Source organism: Rhipicephalus sanguineus, chromosome 4 (genome assembly GCF_013339695.2).
Source record: "Rhipicephalus sanguineus isolate Rsan-2018 chromosome 4, BIME_Rsan_1.4, whole genome shotgun sequence".
Taxonomy (NCBI): domain Eukaryota; kingdom Metazoa; phylum Arthropoda; class Arachnida; order Ixodida; family Ixodidae; genus Rhipicephalus; species Rhipicephalus sanguineus.
Window position 1 is genome coordinate 165,641,072 of NC_051179.1, and position 18,381 is coordinate 165,659,452.

The window sequence follows — 18,381 nt, forward strand, 5'->3', positions numbered from 1 at the left end:
GTGCGCGCTTGTTCTTTGTTTTTGTGTATCTGGGAAGAAACTCGGTTGATGTCGAGCTCTTGTCCAGTCTACCTATGTCGTGTAAGTGTTTTTATTGCGCTGCTAAAATTAATGTGAGTTCCAATAAGCAACTAGCCCGCCTTAACACATTGACGACACCGTTTCTAGCCTCATGTTTGGTCCTCTACAACAACACAGCCATATATAAACATGACACATAGGTTCCACGTATTCAGATGTTCCTCTTAGTTCAGCAAGAACCATTTGCATTGGTTTCGATCAGTATCAAAATAAGAGCTAAAAGTTCATGTCGTAAAGATCACACAGATGGCAACTTGTTTTGTCGTCCTTTCCTAAATGCCGACCGACGCCACAACATACGTAGAGAAGAGTGAACACGTGCTTTCAGTTCGTACCACTTTTCTTTTAAGTCGCGCTGCCGCTTCCGCCTTGTAGCAAATACAGCCGGCGGACACGTGCTTTCAATGTCTACTTTACTTAAAATGTTGCATTATTTGTTTGATTTCTTGGTGCTCTCAAGAAGCAGGAGTACTTTTGGATATAAACACAGTGCAATCAAATACAACATGTCTCCGTGCTCAGCGAAAGGTATGAACATCGGAAAGAATTTCAATGCCGCATTCCTACTGGTATGTAGCGTACTCTTCTTCGCCAGTCTCTTCATCAGCAACCTGAAAACAAATTTGCAAGCTCGCCTGGACAATCACAAGGAGAACACTAGTGCCGACCTTTTCACAGCAGAACCAGTACCGGAAAACACATCTGCGTGGAAGATAAGGTACGCATGTCGTCGACCAAACCTCCGGATTCTGTACTTCGTGCACACGGCACCTAAAAACGTCGAGAAACGTCGCTTTCTACGAAAGACGATAGGTGATCCGACCATTGCGTGCGAAATGAATTCAGCCATTGCTTTTTTTGTTGGAGAAGCGCCTCAGCTGAACGACCATGAAGCGGTCCTCGGCGAAGCACTGCGTGAGGGAGACGTCGTAGTGCTCAACTTCACGGACACCTACAAAAACCTAACGTACAAGTTTGTTCATGGAGCCAAATGGGTCTCCGAGAACTGCCTCCTCGACCCTACAGCCACGATTGTGAAACTCGACGATGACGTATTGGTGAATACGTTCTCGTTGTCGGCATACTTGACCAGTGGTGTAATGGCGCTGACGGGAATTCACTGCCAAGTTATCACAGGTGCGGAACCCTTTAGAAAACCAATTTCGAAGTGGTACGTTAGCCAGAATGACTATGCTTTGAAAGTGTACCCGCCTTACTGCTTGGGTGCGGTTTTCATTATGCAACCATCTGTATTGTTTTCGCTACATGCAGCTTCAAGTCACGTTCCCTTTTTCTGGGTAGATGATGTGTACATCACAGGCATCCTAGCCGAATATGCTAACGTAACCCTTGTGCAGATGGTTTCGTATACAATAATTGGTAAGGGCAAAAAGACTCCTGCTGTGAAAGACACGACCATTTTTCTTCACACAAGCTGGTATGGTACGTCGAGAGCCGAAATGGAGCAAATATGGCAGACTTTCAAAGAGTACAATAGAACAGTGAGCCATAATTTTAATAGAAATGTTCATGCCTACTATCGTAGCCTTGGCTAAACGCCTGTGCAGACAAAAGTTTGTGTCTTCAAACACTACTCTGTAAGATTATTTGTTTACAGTCTTCTCGGGAAAGGCAACTTGCGAGTGTTGCTTGAATTTTAAAATTTTTGAACACGTGCGTACGCTTCGAATAAATGAATGATGGCGCAGTAATGTTATGTTACTTAACCTACCCTGGTTGAATGCTGCTTTCGTAGTACTGGTTTTCAAGTGCGGCACTTGTTAAAATCATACGGATTTAGCGCCTTGAGAAATACATAATGTAACTCAAATCTGCGTCAGTTGGCAAGAATAACAGCGTAAAGCGGAAAATGTGCAAGTTGCGAACTACATGCATGGTGTTTATACATTGTGATATAATGGGAACTAAGAGAAATAATGAGAGTGAACGATAGGTAACTATCATTTTGTATATGAAAGCCTTCCGAGTAGCGGCAAATTTGGTGTCTATACCTGTTTCCACATCTACTGCTTCTCCTCCCGTCTTTATAGTTCCAGAATTGTTTTCATTTTCCACGCTAGACGGTGCCAGAAATTGCCCCCAGTACCAACTTGACACAAATTCTTTTTCAGAATTTGAAGCCACCTCTTTGAGTAGGCGAGGGACATTTGCTCCAACTATTTACCTTTTCATGTAAATGGTCTCGCTATTTGGTGCGCATAGATATCTACCCAATAGACAATCGTTTATGGTGAACCACTCTGAATATGCGTTCGCTTATTATGGAAGCCACGATTTATACAGCCGTCCCATTTGCAGAAAAGGCTAAGCCATGAAAAAAGCGACACCACACGTGTGAATATGCAAAGTGCCATTCGTGGGCGCGGCGAACAATAATGTTCGCTTCCGGAAAGGTCAACCGAAAAGAAACTGCGCTCGAGCCAAATACAGCATTCAGAATCATGGAAGCCATTTCGGAGCAAGAAACAATGGCTTTGTTGAGCAAAAAAAAAAAAACAGTAACCTTCGCTTCCCGGTCTTTGCGCGAATGTTCTACACAGCCTTGCGCCTCCTGTATTATGTTGGGAAACGTTCCTTTTAATGCGATAAAATGAGTGTTTTTCTCAATATTAATAAACCGCAAGCAAATTGAGCTTCTAGCGTAATCACAGTACTAGCAGAAGTTTCAGGCAGCAACAATATACAAAACTATATAGCTCGTCGCCTATAAGATCAAATAGGAAAGCGTGAAAATAAGCATGTGTGTTGATAAAACTTTAGTGCAGCTTGGACTATTTCGCACAACGTGACAGCACAGCTGGTGGCCATGTTTCCGCTTTCCTGTTAACCATCTGTACAGAATGCTTGGGCGGGGATTAAGCGGGTGCCGGTGCATGATGATGATAACCTTCTATCTACGACACACCGGAAATTTGACCTAAGAGCTCAGCTGTAAAATGAATATTGAAGGTATAATGAAAAAAGAGGAAATAATGTATAACAGTAATATTTCTTGTTTGTACCGCGATAATGCGAATGTATATAAATCGTTTGGATGCCGCATACGCAAGCCTAAATTAAATATATAAGAAAACCCTGCAAAGCCCACGTGTATTCAGTTCTTCTGCTTACATAAAAGTCGATTTAGACGCAATGGGCCGCATGCGGGACAAAATTTTTCTTCTACAACAGTTCAAGGCACTGGTCCTACGCACCACATGAATCGATCATATACGCGAAGTTCAAATACACTGCCATGGTAGAGCACGATATTTTTTTAAAGTACAAAGGACATTTCGACGAGTTCACTGAAACTGTACGGTATTCGATTATACTAATAAGCTTAAGAAAAAACAGTTCTCAAGATTTACGCAACGATTTAACTTGATTAGTTCAAGGAAAGCCAACAATATTGCAACTTCATTATCCAAAAAATTCGAGCGATTTGGAAGAGTTACCAACATGACGCCAATCTATAACAGTTTTAATGTTGTATAAAATGTGGCATTTCCGGCTTTCGTGTCGCGAAACATCCATTATGTGGCGTTCTGTGTCATGAAGTAGACACTAAATCCTCAATTTCTTGCTTTCTGTTATACCCGATGAATGCTACATATAACCAACATGACCTGTGTATGTACATGTCTTGTTCCTCTGTTGTGCAGTGAATACTCTTCACTGCGAATTCAGAAAAGCCTGTTCGATGCTCACCAATTTTCTTATATCACCCACTCCACATGTCCCCATAGGACTTGCTAGGGAACTGTATAAATAAATGGGTAAATTTGTTCACAAACTCGGAAGTCTCAACGTATTTGGGTGTATGACTTAGTAATGCTAGTAACCAAGTAGTTATTTTCTACGTTAAACATTATGTGTTTCCAACTTTAACTTTACACTGGCTGTTCTTTTACCATGGGGTATCTTAGAAAGGAATGTGTATGCGTATATTCTTGAAAATAGCCCTAAGGCTTCTCGAATGCACGTTACGCTCTTTTTGTGCCTGTAAATCTGGGACATCCGCAGGGCTAATTAAAAGTTATATGTTGAGGAATTACGTTTAATGCTTATGCGAACACTGTGTAGCGTGTTACTTCCGGAGAGTATGCTGGGCATTGCATGTAAAAATCGTTCTGACTTACGAAAATTCAATAAAACAAATCAAAGTATACTGGCGTCGATGTTTGAGACAGTTTTGAATAATGACAGCGCAAAGAAATGGCAGAGATCGTATTTACTCAGAAAACATATTTTCCCTAATTCAGTTCTGGTAAAAGCGCAGTAGTTGTCTCTGTGGTACGCGTTGTAACTAATCAAAATTTTACTAGGCCGTTTGGAAATTCTTTGATGTTTTTAGGTAATACCTGTCCCGTTTTGTAGCCTTTACTCCGCCCAGAATGTATCTATTCGACGGCACATATCTTCTGTACCTACGCTGTTAGAAATACAAGGTTGCCATCGGTGTGTGCAGAGGTTAGGACGCTTGAGTGCTGACCCGTAAATCGCCGGTGCCATCCCGGACGAGGCGGTCGCATTTTCGCTGGAAACTTGAATGCTAGGGCCCTAAACAACCTCTGAAAATAGAACAAACGAGCGCGTGTTTCTCTCCAGGTGTTCCCCATCTTTTTGGCAAAATTCCTGACGCCAGCACTCTCTTCACGTGACGTCACGAGCGAATTCCATTGGTCACGTGACGTCATAGAAAAATGTTGATTCAAAGTCAAAGGCGAAGTTTATTTCACAAGAAAATTCCGCATAGTCTACAGGGCAAAAAGCATCTTTAGGCGGCTTGACTTGGTCCCTCAAAACCCTTACATTGACAGCATACAACTTTTACAGTAAAAATGGGCATATTAGATCATACTTAAACATAGGCGAGTAATACTGTAAAAGTTGCAGTTAGGATTACATCAAGCAATAGAAATAGGATAGAGAGAGAGTCACAGTAAAATTTGCATTAAGATATTTAGTACAGCATGAACAGCTTCATAATACAAAACGTCCTGTAATTGCAACATCAACAAATAAAAAAATAGGATTAGCATTCTGTAAACCTGAGGTTTACTGAAAGTGCAGAAATTTCACAGATAACAATAAAATAGGATTGGACATGCGATATGACAAGATAAGCTAAAGTTTGCATATTCAAGGTATATGAACGTTGGAGCTATAACATAGACACCGAATATTCCCGCAACTGCCGGTGTGTAGCAGTAGTAAATTCGGCATATTTATTTAGGATGGATGGTAAATTATAGTTCATTTCTTGTAAGTTGTAGGTGGTTCGGTAACGAGCAACAAACCACGTTAAGGTATGTCGCGTACGGAATTCTTAATTAGTGTCGGAAAAGTAGAACGCTTGTCAAACTCGGAATTTGTATAAGGGCTGAACCCGTATGACAGTGTATTCTTGAAAGACTGTTCTAGTTGATGCCAGGTAGGGAATGTTTGCAATATGTCGAAGAATCTAATTTTGCAGAAGCAAGATTTTATTCAGGTTCTCTTTAGTTGTGGTAATCCGAACCAAGTTGCAGTGATTCAAGTAGGATTCGAATAGCGCGTAGTATATTTCATGTTTTACCTTTGTCGGGAGCAAGCTTTGACATCGTGATAATGCTCCAGTACTTGATGACAGTCTCCTACACAGCTCTTCTACGTGCGAGTTCCAACTACGGTGAGAGGAAAAAGTAACTCCGAGTAACTAGTGTTCGCCTACCACAACAATGTTTTGACTTTCATATGAAATAGGGTTTAATAGTTGAACTGATTTACTTCTTGCATTAAACATAATCATTTTAGCTTTTGTTGAGCTTATCTTAATTTTGTTTCGGGTGGACCATGTTGACAACATTGACAGTGTGTTAACTTAGGGAGTAGATCACTCACGTTAGGCCCCTTAATTAGTATGGTCCTGTCGTCGGAATATATGGCAAATTTTGCTGACTTATAAATATATACGAGGTCATATACACAAATTGAATAAGAGGGGTCCTGAAATGCTCCCTTGGGGCACGCCTCTTGAAATAGAAAGAAATGGTGATTTAGAACCTTGCAAACATGCGTATTCTGGCGGTTGTGCATGTAAGACTTCAATAAATATAATGGTTTCCCGCGAATACCACATGCGAACAACTAGTCCGCAAGAATCTCATGACTCAGCGAGTCGAATGCCTTGGAAAAATTAATGAAGAGGCCTAGCTTGTCAAGTCTGTTATCGATGTTGTGTACTATGCTTTCTTTGATTGATAGTAGGGCTGTTTCAGTAGAGCTTCCTTTTCGAAATCCGAATTGCGATTCTGGCAGAATATGCTTGCTAGAAAAATTCGGCAGATCCCATGTACCATGGGAATCGAAGTTACGCGAAGCATGCGCGGGAAAGTGACTGTGGTGTAGTTTTTCACATTGAACAAAATGTGACGGAATGACGCTAGAGAAATGTGCAAATGGTATACACATACATATATCTTGAAGAGTCGGACATGCGTTACATAACCAGTTGCTTACAGTTGCGCAACGATGCCAACAGCAACGTGGGCGTTACCAACACGAGACATGGGAAGCTGGTATGTAGTGCTTATATTCTTCGGTATTGGATAGCACGGATTGGAACAGGAACATTAAAGAATGGACACAGATGCACAGGACAGGCGCTAGTCGCAACAAAGCTTTCTTCAGAAAAATTTCTTTAGATATATAGACAGCCGAGTGGCACACACAGGCGCACTGCACGTACGTTACACTCACAGTTACAGTTGTTACAGTTGCGTTTCAGTTGTTATGCTTATTCTTGTCCGTAATAAAGGGCAACGCACGCGCGTTTCACGAACTCGTCTGCATGTGTTGAATGGTTTTTTTAGAGTTCTTGAACAAGACCATCATCACCGTGATCAGTGAGCACCAGCAGCTGGACAGGACTTTTTATTGGATCCGTTCGTGATCGCGACTACGAATGGTCTAGGTGTAGTGAAGTGCGTGGTATAGTAGAGCTGGTGGAAATCGTGAATCACTCTTACGAAGAAATGATCTATGATGCGTCCAGTCCTGTACCTGGCAACGAGGTCTTGTGATGCCCTGTCTAATCCGAGGCGTCTTTCGTGCGCTGTACGAAGCAGGTGTTGTTGGGTTTTAATAAATCGATCTTCAAGTCACCGGCAGTGATGAGGGGCATGGTCCCCTCGGCATAGTTATTGTAGGAAGCACTCACCCAAATTTTAGCGCTATCCATGTGGTCTACGTTATGTACCACGCGAACGAGTGGATGATAGTCGAGCGACATCCAAGGCTGTTTTGTATTCAGCTCCCTCAGTTTCTTTGCGTCCGCCACGGTTGTGTAGCGGTTACGGTGATCGGTTGATGAGCCGAAGGTCGCGGGTTCGATCCCGGTCGCGGCGGATGCATTTCGATGGAGGCGAAATGATAAAGGCCCGTGATGACTAACCTGCCCAATGTCAGTGCACGGTAAAGAACATTGCTTAAAGTTGGTTATCACTTCATTCGCGTGTCAATGTGTATTTTAGCGGTTACTGTGTTGACTGAGAGACTGTATCACCTGTGCACACACCCGCATAACATGAACTCCGGTATGCTGGTATGTGCCACACGTGACTGAGAGAAGGGGTTTCATGACGCACGCGACAGGTATTTTGCGTTATTCATTACATGGCCAGTGAATGGTGTTCTTCAAACACTGATCCTCTGCTATGCCAATTTTAGTATATTACAACCTATGGAGACGACCAGGAGAGAGCCCAGACGTAGGTGGCTAGATAGATAGATAGATAGATAGATAGATAGATAGATAGATAGATAGATAGATAGATAGATAGATAGATAGATAGATAGATAGATAGATAGATAGATAGATAGATAGATAGATAGATAGATAGATAGAAACTTGTTTTGCGATTACAGATAATTTTTCTCAACCTTCTGTAAAAGCTGGGTGGATGGGTATTGGTCTGTCGTTTTTCATGAGCTGTTGGTCAGCTTCTTTGTGTATTACAGAAACTCTTGCTTTCTTCATTTCTTCGGGGAAGGTAGCGGAAACAAGTCCAATGTTGAAGACATGCTTTAGAAGAGAGGAGTTACAGGGAATGATGTATTTTACCGGCTTTATCTTAATATTGTTTACATGTAAGACTCTCTTGCTTTTGAGGTTCGGGAACGTTCTAACGATTTCATCTTCATCTGTTGGAATTAAAAACACACTGCCACTAACACTGTATTCCAAAAATTGAGTGACAAGCTGCCAGATTTCCTTACGATAAGCCATGGCAGCATTCACAAAGTATGCACTAAAGTGTTCAGCAAACACAGTGCCAGTAAAACGTTGACTGTCATCCAAAATACCTTCCGGAATTGTGTGCGTCTTGTCACGACCCAAAACAGAGTTCATGAGCTTCCATGCAGCGTCTCGGCGTTTCTTCGTGATATCAGAAAAAGTGAATGATAATAAGAAATCTTAGCACGCTTAAGCTCACTGTTTAGCTTATTTCGTAGTCACCTGGATTCTGTCAGTTCTGACGGGCATAGCGTGCGCACAAATAGATGATAGACTTTAGTTTTAGTTTTTATCATATCTAAATGCAAACATGTTACGCAGGATTTTCTTATCTTTGTAGATTGTGTACAGGTTTTGAATGGAAAATGCTTAGCGTAGATGCGCAGAGAGGATTCAAGAAATATGCAATAAGCCTCATTTGCGCCTTTCGTTCGCGTGACATGTGACTAATCGCACTTACTCACTTCATGCTCCAACGAATGCAAGGCTGTTTGAGATAGGTGCTGAATAACGAGAGGACCGAACTTGCGTTTCTTGTGAGTAGGTCCATATACGAGGGTATCGGTTGGGAAATGTCCCCTACCCTGATGCGCTATGCAGTCGGAAGCCCGTTGTACCATGCCTGGCGTGACTATCGTGCGCAATCAGGTAATTTGACATTGTTTTGTCTCATTTCGACTGCGCAAGCGGTGATAATAGCGTGTAGCCCAAAAGCGCCCAATCCCGATAGGCTCAGCCCTCAGGGCTGACATAGTCCATATATCTTATGAATAAGTTGCGGGCAGGAGAAAACGCGTGTAGGAACCGTAGTGAATGCGAGAAAGGAACCAGTGCTTCGTCTCTCTAGTCTCGGAGTAGTGCACGGCTTTTTGATGAAGCACAGGTAGTCAATAATTCCGGAGCCCTCCACTACGGCGTGCCTTATAATCATATGGTGGTTTTCGCATGTCAGACTCCTGAAATTATTATTCCTTTAAACCCAAAATTAACGACGTATCGACTCCATACCTTTTCATGCATCTTCGGCAAGGAATGAATACAGACTATCTTCGTGTTGTTGCCATTCACGGAAAAGATATCTGAACTATTTATGTACTTCCGTTCACGTGTTCGCGAACGCAGGGAGGTGAAACACGAGGGTGACCTGCTTTTGACAAGCATCCCAGTGACAGTTGTAGTTCGGGTTAGCCCGCGTAGCTGCTGTAGTAAAGGTTCCAAAAACAGTACATCTTTGGGGGCAGGTTGTTTGTGGTAGTCCTTATATATGTAAATCATGATGAACTGTGTTCAGTAATATTTGAAGTAAGGAATGACAGACAACGTCGGCAATGCTTCCGGCCAAGTACATTGCCAACGCTTCAGGAACAATAAAGAAAGTGAACACTTGTGCACCAGACATTCACTACCGTCGGTTACCATTCAGAATGGATATAGCATAATGACGACTCGAATACACTTCGTCAGCGTTGTGAAAACGCGGTGAGCCCCCCAGAAGTAAACTTTTCACGAAACCACGAGCAAAGTACAAAACGTGCGAAGCCTTTCAATGAGTGTGCTAGGAGGCAGGGAATTCTTAAAGGTGCTCTACTTCCCCCGATAAGCATAGGTGCATGTGGCATTATGGCTGGAGGATAGAATTTCGGCCGTTGAAAAACGAATGTACGAATTGTACAGGCGGAGCTTTTCAATGAGTATATCTATGTACTGCCCTGACGTCAGCGGCGCGTTGATGTCCACCTGCGTGATTAACGTCAGAGAAGAAGGTGGGCGCTGAGTCATTCTATTAGCCAGAAAAATGCTATTCTCATTTAGAAGCCCTTATCTACATCACCGACAGAGGCATCCACACACGGGTCCTCGAACGAGCTGAAGACGTCACCGAGAAGCACAGCCTGGCAGCAACGTGGCTTGGCCTCCCTTACCCCTCACCCCTTCCATTGTTACTCATTCACTCGCTCTCGCCTCAAAAAACAATGGGGTGGGGGTGGCGCGTAAATGAAATTTCACAGCAGAAAAGCAGAAGCGTGAGTAGCCACTAAATTTCCCGAAGAAGCAAAAAAAAAAACAAAAATTGAGCCGGCTCCGCACTAGTGATTCCAGAGGAAGCAGCGGAGATGGCAGCCCTGTTGTTTCTCTTTTTTTCTCTTGTTGTTTCCGCCATCTTTCTTTGACTTTCTCTCTGTCTTTCTATCTCTTTTCTTCTCTCTTTCTCTAAACGTCTTTCTTTCTCTCTATCATTTTTTCTCTCTCTCTCTCTCTCTCCATTTCTCGCTTCCTCTTTCTATTTCTTACTGCCTTAATATTTATGTCTACCTATCTTTTTTGTACATTTTTTCCACTTTCTCCCTGCGTCTATTTCTCTCATTTCTTGCAATTGTTTCTCTCTCTCTCTGTGCTCGTACTCTCGCTTATCCGAGTTCCTCCATCCCATCCCAGACAAATCGGCGCAGCAGGAGAGCGCGCGCAGGGCGCACGTGTTCGGGGAGCGAAGAAGATGATGAAGAGGGCGATGAGAGCGCTGGCGGCCGAGGTATTGCGCAGCACGCGCTAGCTGCACCTTTGCCACGTGTGTCTAGACGACGCGCAGTGACCTGATAGCTAGGTGCAGTTTTATGCGAACGCCTCGGCGTCGAACTTTGAGTTTAAGCAGCTCCGGTGATGAAAGAGCGCCTTTTCCCGTCAAGCCAAATCCGATCATTGGTCAGCCTCCTTTGTATTACACATACGAGACGCAGACATTGTTTCGGTTTTACTTTCTGTACACTGGTCAACAGAAAAGTTACATGAACGAAAATGGAATGACAGTAGTTTAGCAACGCGACTGCATATTCCTTGTTTCTTGCCTGGAAGTGTGCTGTTCTAGCTGGGTTTACCTATTAGTGAAATATCCCCTGAATATCCTTGTTCCTGAAGCATTGGAAAAGGTGCTTGGCCGGAAGCATTGCCGACGTTGTCTGTCATTCATTAATTCAAATACTACTGGACACAGTTCCTCGTGTTTTACATATATACGGACTACCACAAACAACCTGCCTTCAAAGATGTACAGTTTTTGGAACCTTTATACAGCAGCTACACGGCCTTACCCGGACTGCTACTATCAGTGGGATGCTTGTCAGAAGCAGGTTACCATGGTGTTTCACTTCCTTGCGTTCGCGGACACGTGAACGAGTGTACATAAACCGTTCATATTGTTACGGGGAATATAAACAGACTCGAAGGACTAGCAACAGATGTATTTGCAAGTGGTTCACCGAGCAGCGCTGCTCATAGGAACAGCTCGCGCCAGTCTATCTTATTGTCGTCCTTTTCTTCGGCTTGTGGACCACGATGCCACTGGTACGTAGCATGACCCCCGGCGGCGGAAGCACCGTCCCGGAGCTTTAAAGGTCGTTTTCAGAAGCCGTGTTGTAGGGCTTGAGCCGCGAGACGTGAACAACATCACTGGACCGAACGACAGATGACGAGGGACAGATGGGGCCAATCTCATAGGTGACAGGTGTTACTTGACGCACTATACGGTAAGGTCCCGTGTAACGTGACAAAAGTTTTTCAGATAGGCCCACTCGACGATTAGGGGACCAGAGTAGCACAAGGGTACCGGGAACGAAATGTGCGTCTCGATGTGAGGCATCGTACCGACGTCGTTGGTTGCTCTGCGACGCCGTCAGGCGAGCGCGAGCGATCTGACGGGCATGATCGGCTCGCGCGATAGCGTCATGAGCATACTCGCTGGTGGACGAGGTACTGGATGAAATGATGGTGTCCAGTGGTAATGTCGGCTCTCTTCCGTACAATAGGTAGAAAGGTGAAAAGCCTGCTGTGTCGTGGCGCGAGGAGTTATACGCGAAAGTTGCGTAGGGTAGGGCAATATCCCAGTCTCGGTGGTCCGGCGACACATACATAGCGAGCATGTCCGTAAGCGTGCGATTGAACCGTTCCGCGAGGCCGTTGGTTTGAGGGTGGTAAGCAGTGGTCACTTTGTGCTGCGTGGAACATGAACGCAGGATGTCGGCGATTACTTGAGAGAGAAACGAACGGCCACGGTCGGTGAGCAGTTGTCTTGGGGCACCGTGAACCAGTATAACGTCCCGTAACAGGAAGTCAGCAACGTCGGTTGCACAACTCGTTGGTAGAGCTCGCGTAATAGCGTAGCGCGTAGCATAATCAGTAGCCACTGCTATCCACTTGTTTCCCAATGTTGATGCGGGAAAAGGACCAAGCAGGTCTAACCCAACGCGGTGAAACGGTTCCGTGGGTATGTCTACTGGTTGAAGATGGCCAGCAAGTAGCAGCGACGGTGTTTTGCGACGTTGACATAACTCACACGCAGCGACGTATCGGCGTACCGAGCGAGCAAGGCCTGGCCAGAAGAAACGTCGCCGTACGCGCTCATACGTACGAGATACGCCAAGGTGTCCAGCTGTGGGCGCATCGTGAAGTTCAGCGAGGACACTGCGCCGTAAATGCTTAGGCACGACAAGAAGAAGGTCAGGCCCGTCAGGTCGGAAATTGCGGCGGTATAGGACGCCCTCTTGAAGTACAAAGCGACGGACGGAGGCGTCGTTTGGGGAAGATTCCGCGCGGCTGATGATGTCAAGCAGCAGTGGGTCCCGTTTCTGTTCTTCCCCAATGTCAATGAAGGCGGACACGGAGAAGATGGAGGGCACCGTGTTGGCGTCACTGTCATCAGGATCGTCGACAGGATACCGGGAGAGGCAATCGGCGTCCTGGTGCAAGCGACCAGATTTGTACACGACCGAGTAAGAAAATTCCTGCAGACGCAAAGCCCAGCGACCAAGGCGCCCTGAGGGATCTTTGAGGGAGTTCAGCCAGCAGAGCGCGTGGTGGTCGGTAACTACCGAAAATGGGCGTCCATAGAGGTATGGCCTGAATTTCGCGACCGCCCAAACGAGAGCCAAGCACTCGCGCTCTGTTATGGAATAATTGCGTTCACGGGCTGATAGCAGGCGGCTGGCGTATGCAATAACGCAGTCATGGCCACGTTGGCGTTGAGCTAGCACTGCGCCGATGCCATGGCCACTTGCATCCGTACGGATCTCAGTAGGGGCAGCAGGGTCAAAGTGGGCCAAAATCGGAGGAGTAGTGAGGAGCGCGATGAGATTGGAGAACGCAGAGGCCTCTTCTGAGCTCCATGAAAACGGGACGTCTTGTTTGAGGAGCTGCGTAAGGGGTCTCGCTATGTCTGCAAAATTTTTCACAAAGCGTCGGAAGTAAGAGCATAGTCCGAGAAAGCTGCGAACATCCTTTGCAGATCGTGGTACAGGAAAGTTTTTGACTGCGCTAATTTTGGCTGGGTCTGGTTGTACGCCGTTAGCGTCTACTAAAAGGCCGAGTACTGTAATTTGGTGACGGCCAAAGTGACACTTGGACGAGTTCAGCTGCAGGCCAGCGCGACGGAAGATATCTAAGACGGCTGACAGGCGCTCTACATGAGTCTCAAATGTAGGTGAAAAAACAACGACGTCGTCCAAGTAGCACAAACAGGTGGACCATTTAAGCCTCTGAGCAGAGAGTCCATCATTCGTTCAAAGGTGGCTGGAGCGTTACAGAGGCCGAAGGGCATGACCTTGAATTGATATAGGCCATCAGGTGTGATAAATGCCGTTTTCTCACGATCCATGTCATCCACCTGAATCTGCCAGTACCCGGAACGTAGGTCTATGGAGGAAAAATAGCGGGCACCATAGAGGCAATCGAGGGCGTCATCTATTCGTGGCAGAGGGTACACGTCTTTTTTTGTAATTCTGTTTAGGTGTCGATAATCGACACAGAAACGCCATGTGCCGTCTTTCTTGCGGACGAGTACGACAGGGGACGCCCAAGGACTGCAGGATGGCTCAATGATGTTCTTGGCGAGCATTTTGTCGACCTCATCTTGGATAATTTGACGCTCAGTCGCCGACACGCGATATGGACGCCTATGGATAGGAGGCGCATCACCGGTGTTTATGCGGTGCGTCACACCAGTAGCTTGCCCCAATGGACGGCCGCCGAGATCGAAAACGTCGATGTACGACAGTAGAACCCGGTGGAGCTCGTCAGTCTGCTGCGGTGTTAAATCAGAAGCAATCATCGACTTAATTGCGCTGTTGGAGCAAGTATTGGATTGGTGCTGGGCAGAGGTGTCGGAAGGAGTGGCCACCGTGAAAGCATTCACTGCGTTGTCTTCTAAGGTGGACAGCAATGCCAAAGAGATGCCTTGCGGCAGCACTTGAGGTGTCAAGCTAAAATTGACAACTGGAAGGCACGTGGAGTTCCCTGCGACAGACAGAACGGTGTGCGGTAATGTAATGCCGCGGCTGATGAGGACATCTGTGATAGGTGTCAGCACATAGTCACCGTCGGGAACTGGTGGTCTTGATACGAACTCGACGTAGGTCAGTGTTTGGGCTGGAAGGCGAACATATCGGGCAGTGCAGAGGCGACTCGGCCGTGGTGCAGCAGGGTCTGTTATGGGCAAGTGAAGACGGAGTGTACTGGCCGAACAGTCAATGAGGGCAGAATGTGCGGACAGGAAGTCGAGGCCTAGGATTACGTCATGTGGGCATTTTTCAAGGACGGCGAAGAGAACAACTGTGTGGCGATCAGCGATGCTTACATGAGCGGAGCACATTCCAACGACAGATGCTGTTCCCCCGTCGGCAACACGGATGAACATGGTCGTCGCAGGTGTGAGGACTTTCTTGAGCTTTCGGCGAAAATCAGTGGTCATGACGGTCCCGTAAGGCAACATGAAGATAGTCTATATTCATTGGTTGCCGAAGATGCGCCAAAAACTAGGGAGTCGATACGTCGTTAAGTTTACGTCGATACGTCGTTAAGTTAACATTTTCAGGGGTTTCACATGCCGAAATAACCTGATGATTATGAAGCACGCCGTAGTGGAGGGCTCCGGAAGTATTCACTACCTGCGCTTTATTAAAGGGCCGTGCACCACTCTGAGACTAGTGAGACAAAGCAGTGGTTTCTTTCTCGCATTCACTACCCTTCCTACACGCGCTTTGTCCTCCTCGCCATTTATTTCTTCATAAGATATGTGGACAATGTCAGCCCTGAGTGCTGAGCCTATCCGGATTTGGCGATTTTGGGCTACACGCTGTTATCTCCGCTTGCGCACTCGAAAAGAGATAAAACGATGTGAAATTACCTGATTGCGCACTATGGTCATGCCAGGCATGGTCGAACGGGCTTCCGACTGCATAGCGCAGCAGGGTAGGGGAGATTTCTCAGCTGATACCCTTGTATAAGGACATGCTGACAAACACAAGATCGATGCTTTCGTTATTCAGCACCTGTCTCAAACAGCCTTGCAAGTCGTTCGGGCATGAAATCACAAATTGCGATTGGTCAGACGTCACGCGAACGAAATACGCAAATGAGGCTTATTGCAGATTTCTTGAACCCTCTCTGCGCATGCACGCCAAGCATTTGCCATTGAAAACCTGTAAACAGTCTAAAAAGATAAGGGAACCTTGGGTAACGCGTGCGCATTTAGATATGATAAAAAATAGAAATAAACTCTATCATCTATTCCTGCACACGCTATGCCCGTCAGAGCTGACAGAATTCAAGTCACTACGAAATAAGCTAAACAGTGAGCTTAAGCGTGCTAAAATTACTTATTATCGTTCTCTTTTTCTGATATCACGAAGAAACGCCCAGACGCTGCATGGAAGGTAATGAACTCCGTTTTGGGCCGTGGCAAGAAGCATACGATTCCGGGAAGTACTTTGGTTGACGGTCAACGTGTTACTGGCACTGTGTTGGCTGAACACGTTAATGCATGCTTTGTGAATGCTGCCATGGCTGATCATAAGAGGAAATCTGGCACCTCGTCACACACTCAATTTTTGGAATACAGTGTTAGTGACAGTGTGTTTTTAACCCCAACCGATGAAGATGAAATCGTAAGAACGTTCATGAACCTCAAAAACAGCAGAGCCTTAGATGTAAACAATAAGCAGATAAAGCCAGCAAGATACATCATTGCCGCTTTCTCCTCAGTGCTAAAGCATGTCTTCAACCTTGGACTAGTTTCTGCTACCTTTCTGCTACAGACACTCCAGCGAGTGTATGTCGTCTTCTCTTCTTGTGTAGGCGTGCCTAGGCTGGTTGTTTCGTTTCTTCAAGTCTGTACCAACAAGCCCAGCAACAGATTCACCTAAAGCATGTCTTCAACCTTTCACTACTTTCCGCTGCCTTCCCCGAACAAATGAAGAAAGCAATAGTTTCTCTAATACACAAAGAAGCTGACCAACAGTACATGAAAAACTACAGACCAATATCCGTCCTCCAAGTTTGTACATAGGGTTGAGAAAAAATTATCTGTAATCGCAAAAGAAGTTTTTTTCTAGCAAGCATATTCAGTCAGATTCGCAATTGGTGTTTCGAAAAGGAAGCTCAACTGAGACAGTCCTACTAACAATCAAAGAAATCATAGTACACAACAACGATAACGGACATTACAGGCTAGGCCCGTTCATTGATTTTTCCAAGGCGTTCGACTCACTCAGTCATAAGATTCTTGCGGACAACTTGTTCGCATGTAGTATCCGCGGGAAACCATTAAATTTAGTGAAATCTTACTTGCACAACCGGTAGAATACGCATGTTTGCAGGGTTCTAAATCGCCATTTCTTTCTACTTCAAGAGGCGTGCCACAAGGGAGCATTTTAGGACCCCTCTTATTCAATTTGTATATAAATGACCTCGTAAACATTGATAAGTCAGCAAAATTTGTCATATGTGTGGACGACTTCCCCATGCTATTTTCGGGGCCTAATGTGAGTGATCTATTCTCTAAATTAATACGCTGTTAATGCTGTCAACATGGTCCAGCCTAAACGAAATTAAGATAAGCTCCGCAAAAGCTAAAATGATTATATTACAAGAAAGTGTTTTATGCCGGGGTCCACCAAGACTTCAGACGTGTTTCCGTCACGGAAATGACGTCGAAAAAATGTACGCGATCAGGTGGGGAAAAAAAAGAGATCCGTCAATGGCCATCGAACCCACGACCGCTCGGTCTGCAACAAGAGATGCCGGGTGGGCAATCCACTGCGCCACGGTCACTTTTTTTTCTTTAATTCATGGAAAGATGATACGTTATAGCTGTGAACCACACACTACATACTTCGTCACATTAGAATTACCTTAACATGCAGAACACCCACATTGTTGCCTACAGTGAGAGGCTGTTCAAAAGTCAGGCAAACACACACAAGCATCCAGAAGTGCAAGCCACTCCTGAACGGGCTCAAAAGTCTCAACAACACTGCGCACTTGAGCAGCTTCTTCTCGGAAGACAGACCTCGTCGATCGTGGTGGCTCGGCGTGCCTGTCGATCATGCGACTTTTCCATAGTGCATAAAGTCCTAATAACAAAAATAAATCATACGGTGTATTATTGGTGGGGCTCTTTTTGAAAGGGAGGAACCGAATAACATGAGCTGTGATTGGAAGGTCTTTTCTGATTGTTCTCTTTAGAATGTCCCAGAAGTAAAATGCGTCACGACAATGGATAAAACAATGCTCTATCGTCTCAGGTTGGTTACAGAGTCGACAATTTACAGTCCAGGGCACACATATTGCTTTTTCATTGAGCCATTTCTTCACTGGTAGAGTGGATGCGTGCAGTTCAAAGAAAAATCACAGCATATCCACGGAGTGAATGATGATGAGTGGGCGAAGCTGCGGAGGTTCATCGGTAAACCGTGAATCTTCCGTGAATTCTGCCCAGTACATCATCACCGACGTGAGATCGGGCGCGTTTATACTAAAGGTTCGATGAGTTATGACGACTTGCAGCTCACTTTAATTTTACATGTACGCTGTGAATTTTCATTGTTTAGAAAACCATTGCTTTAGAAAACACCTTGCGTCTTTCGTTAAGCAGCTGGCGTCTTTTTCGTTTTGCTTTAGAAACATCTGGCGTTCTTTCGTTTTGTTTTTACAAAACATCTGGCGTCTTTCGTTGGTTTATTTCATCAATCAAC

At 45.2% G+C, this 18,381-nt stretch overlaps 1 protein-coding gene across 1 annotated transcript; it reads left to right on the top strand.

The window, feature by feature from the left end:
- The first annotated feature begins 420 nt into the window (after positions 1-420).
- LOC119390881 (beta-1,3-galactosyltransferase 5-like) lies at positions 421-4,220 on the top strand. The gene has a single exon (XM_037658587.1). The coding sequence runs from the start codon at positions 486-488 to the stop codon at positions 1,635-1,637; it is 1,152 nt and encodes a 383-aa protein (XP_037514515.1). The 5' UTR covers positions 421-485; the 3' UTR covers positions 1,638-4,220.
- The last annotated feature ends 14,161 nt before the right edge of the window (positions 4,221-18,381 follow it).

Excerpts from the sequence above, each read along its gene's own strand:
- LOC119390881 (XM_037658587.1), top strand. The coding sequence starts at position 486 with ATGTCTACTTTACTTAAAATGTTGCATTATTTGTTTGATTTCTTGGTG.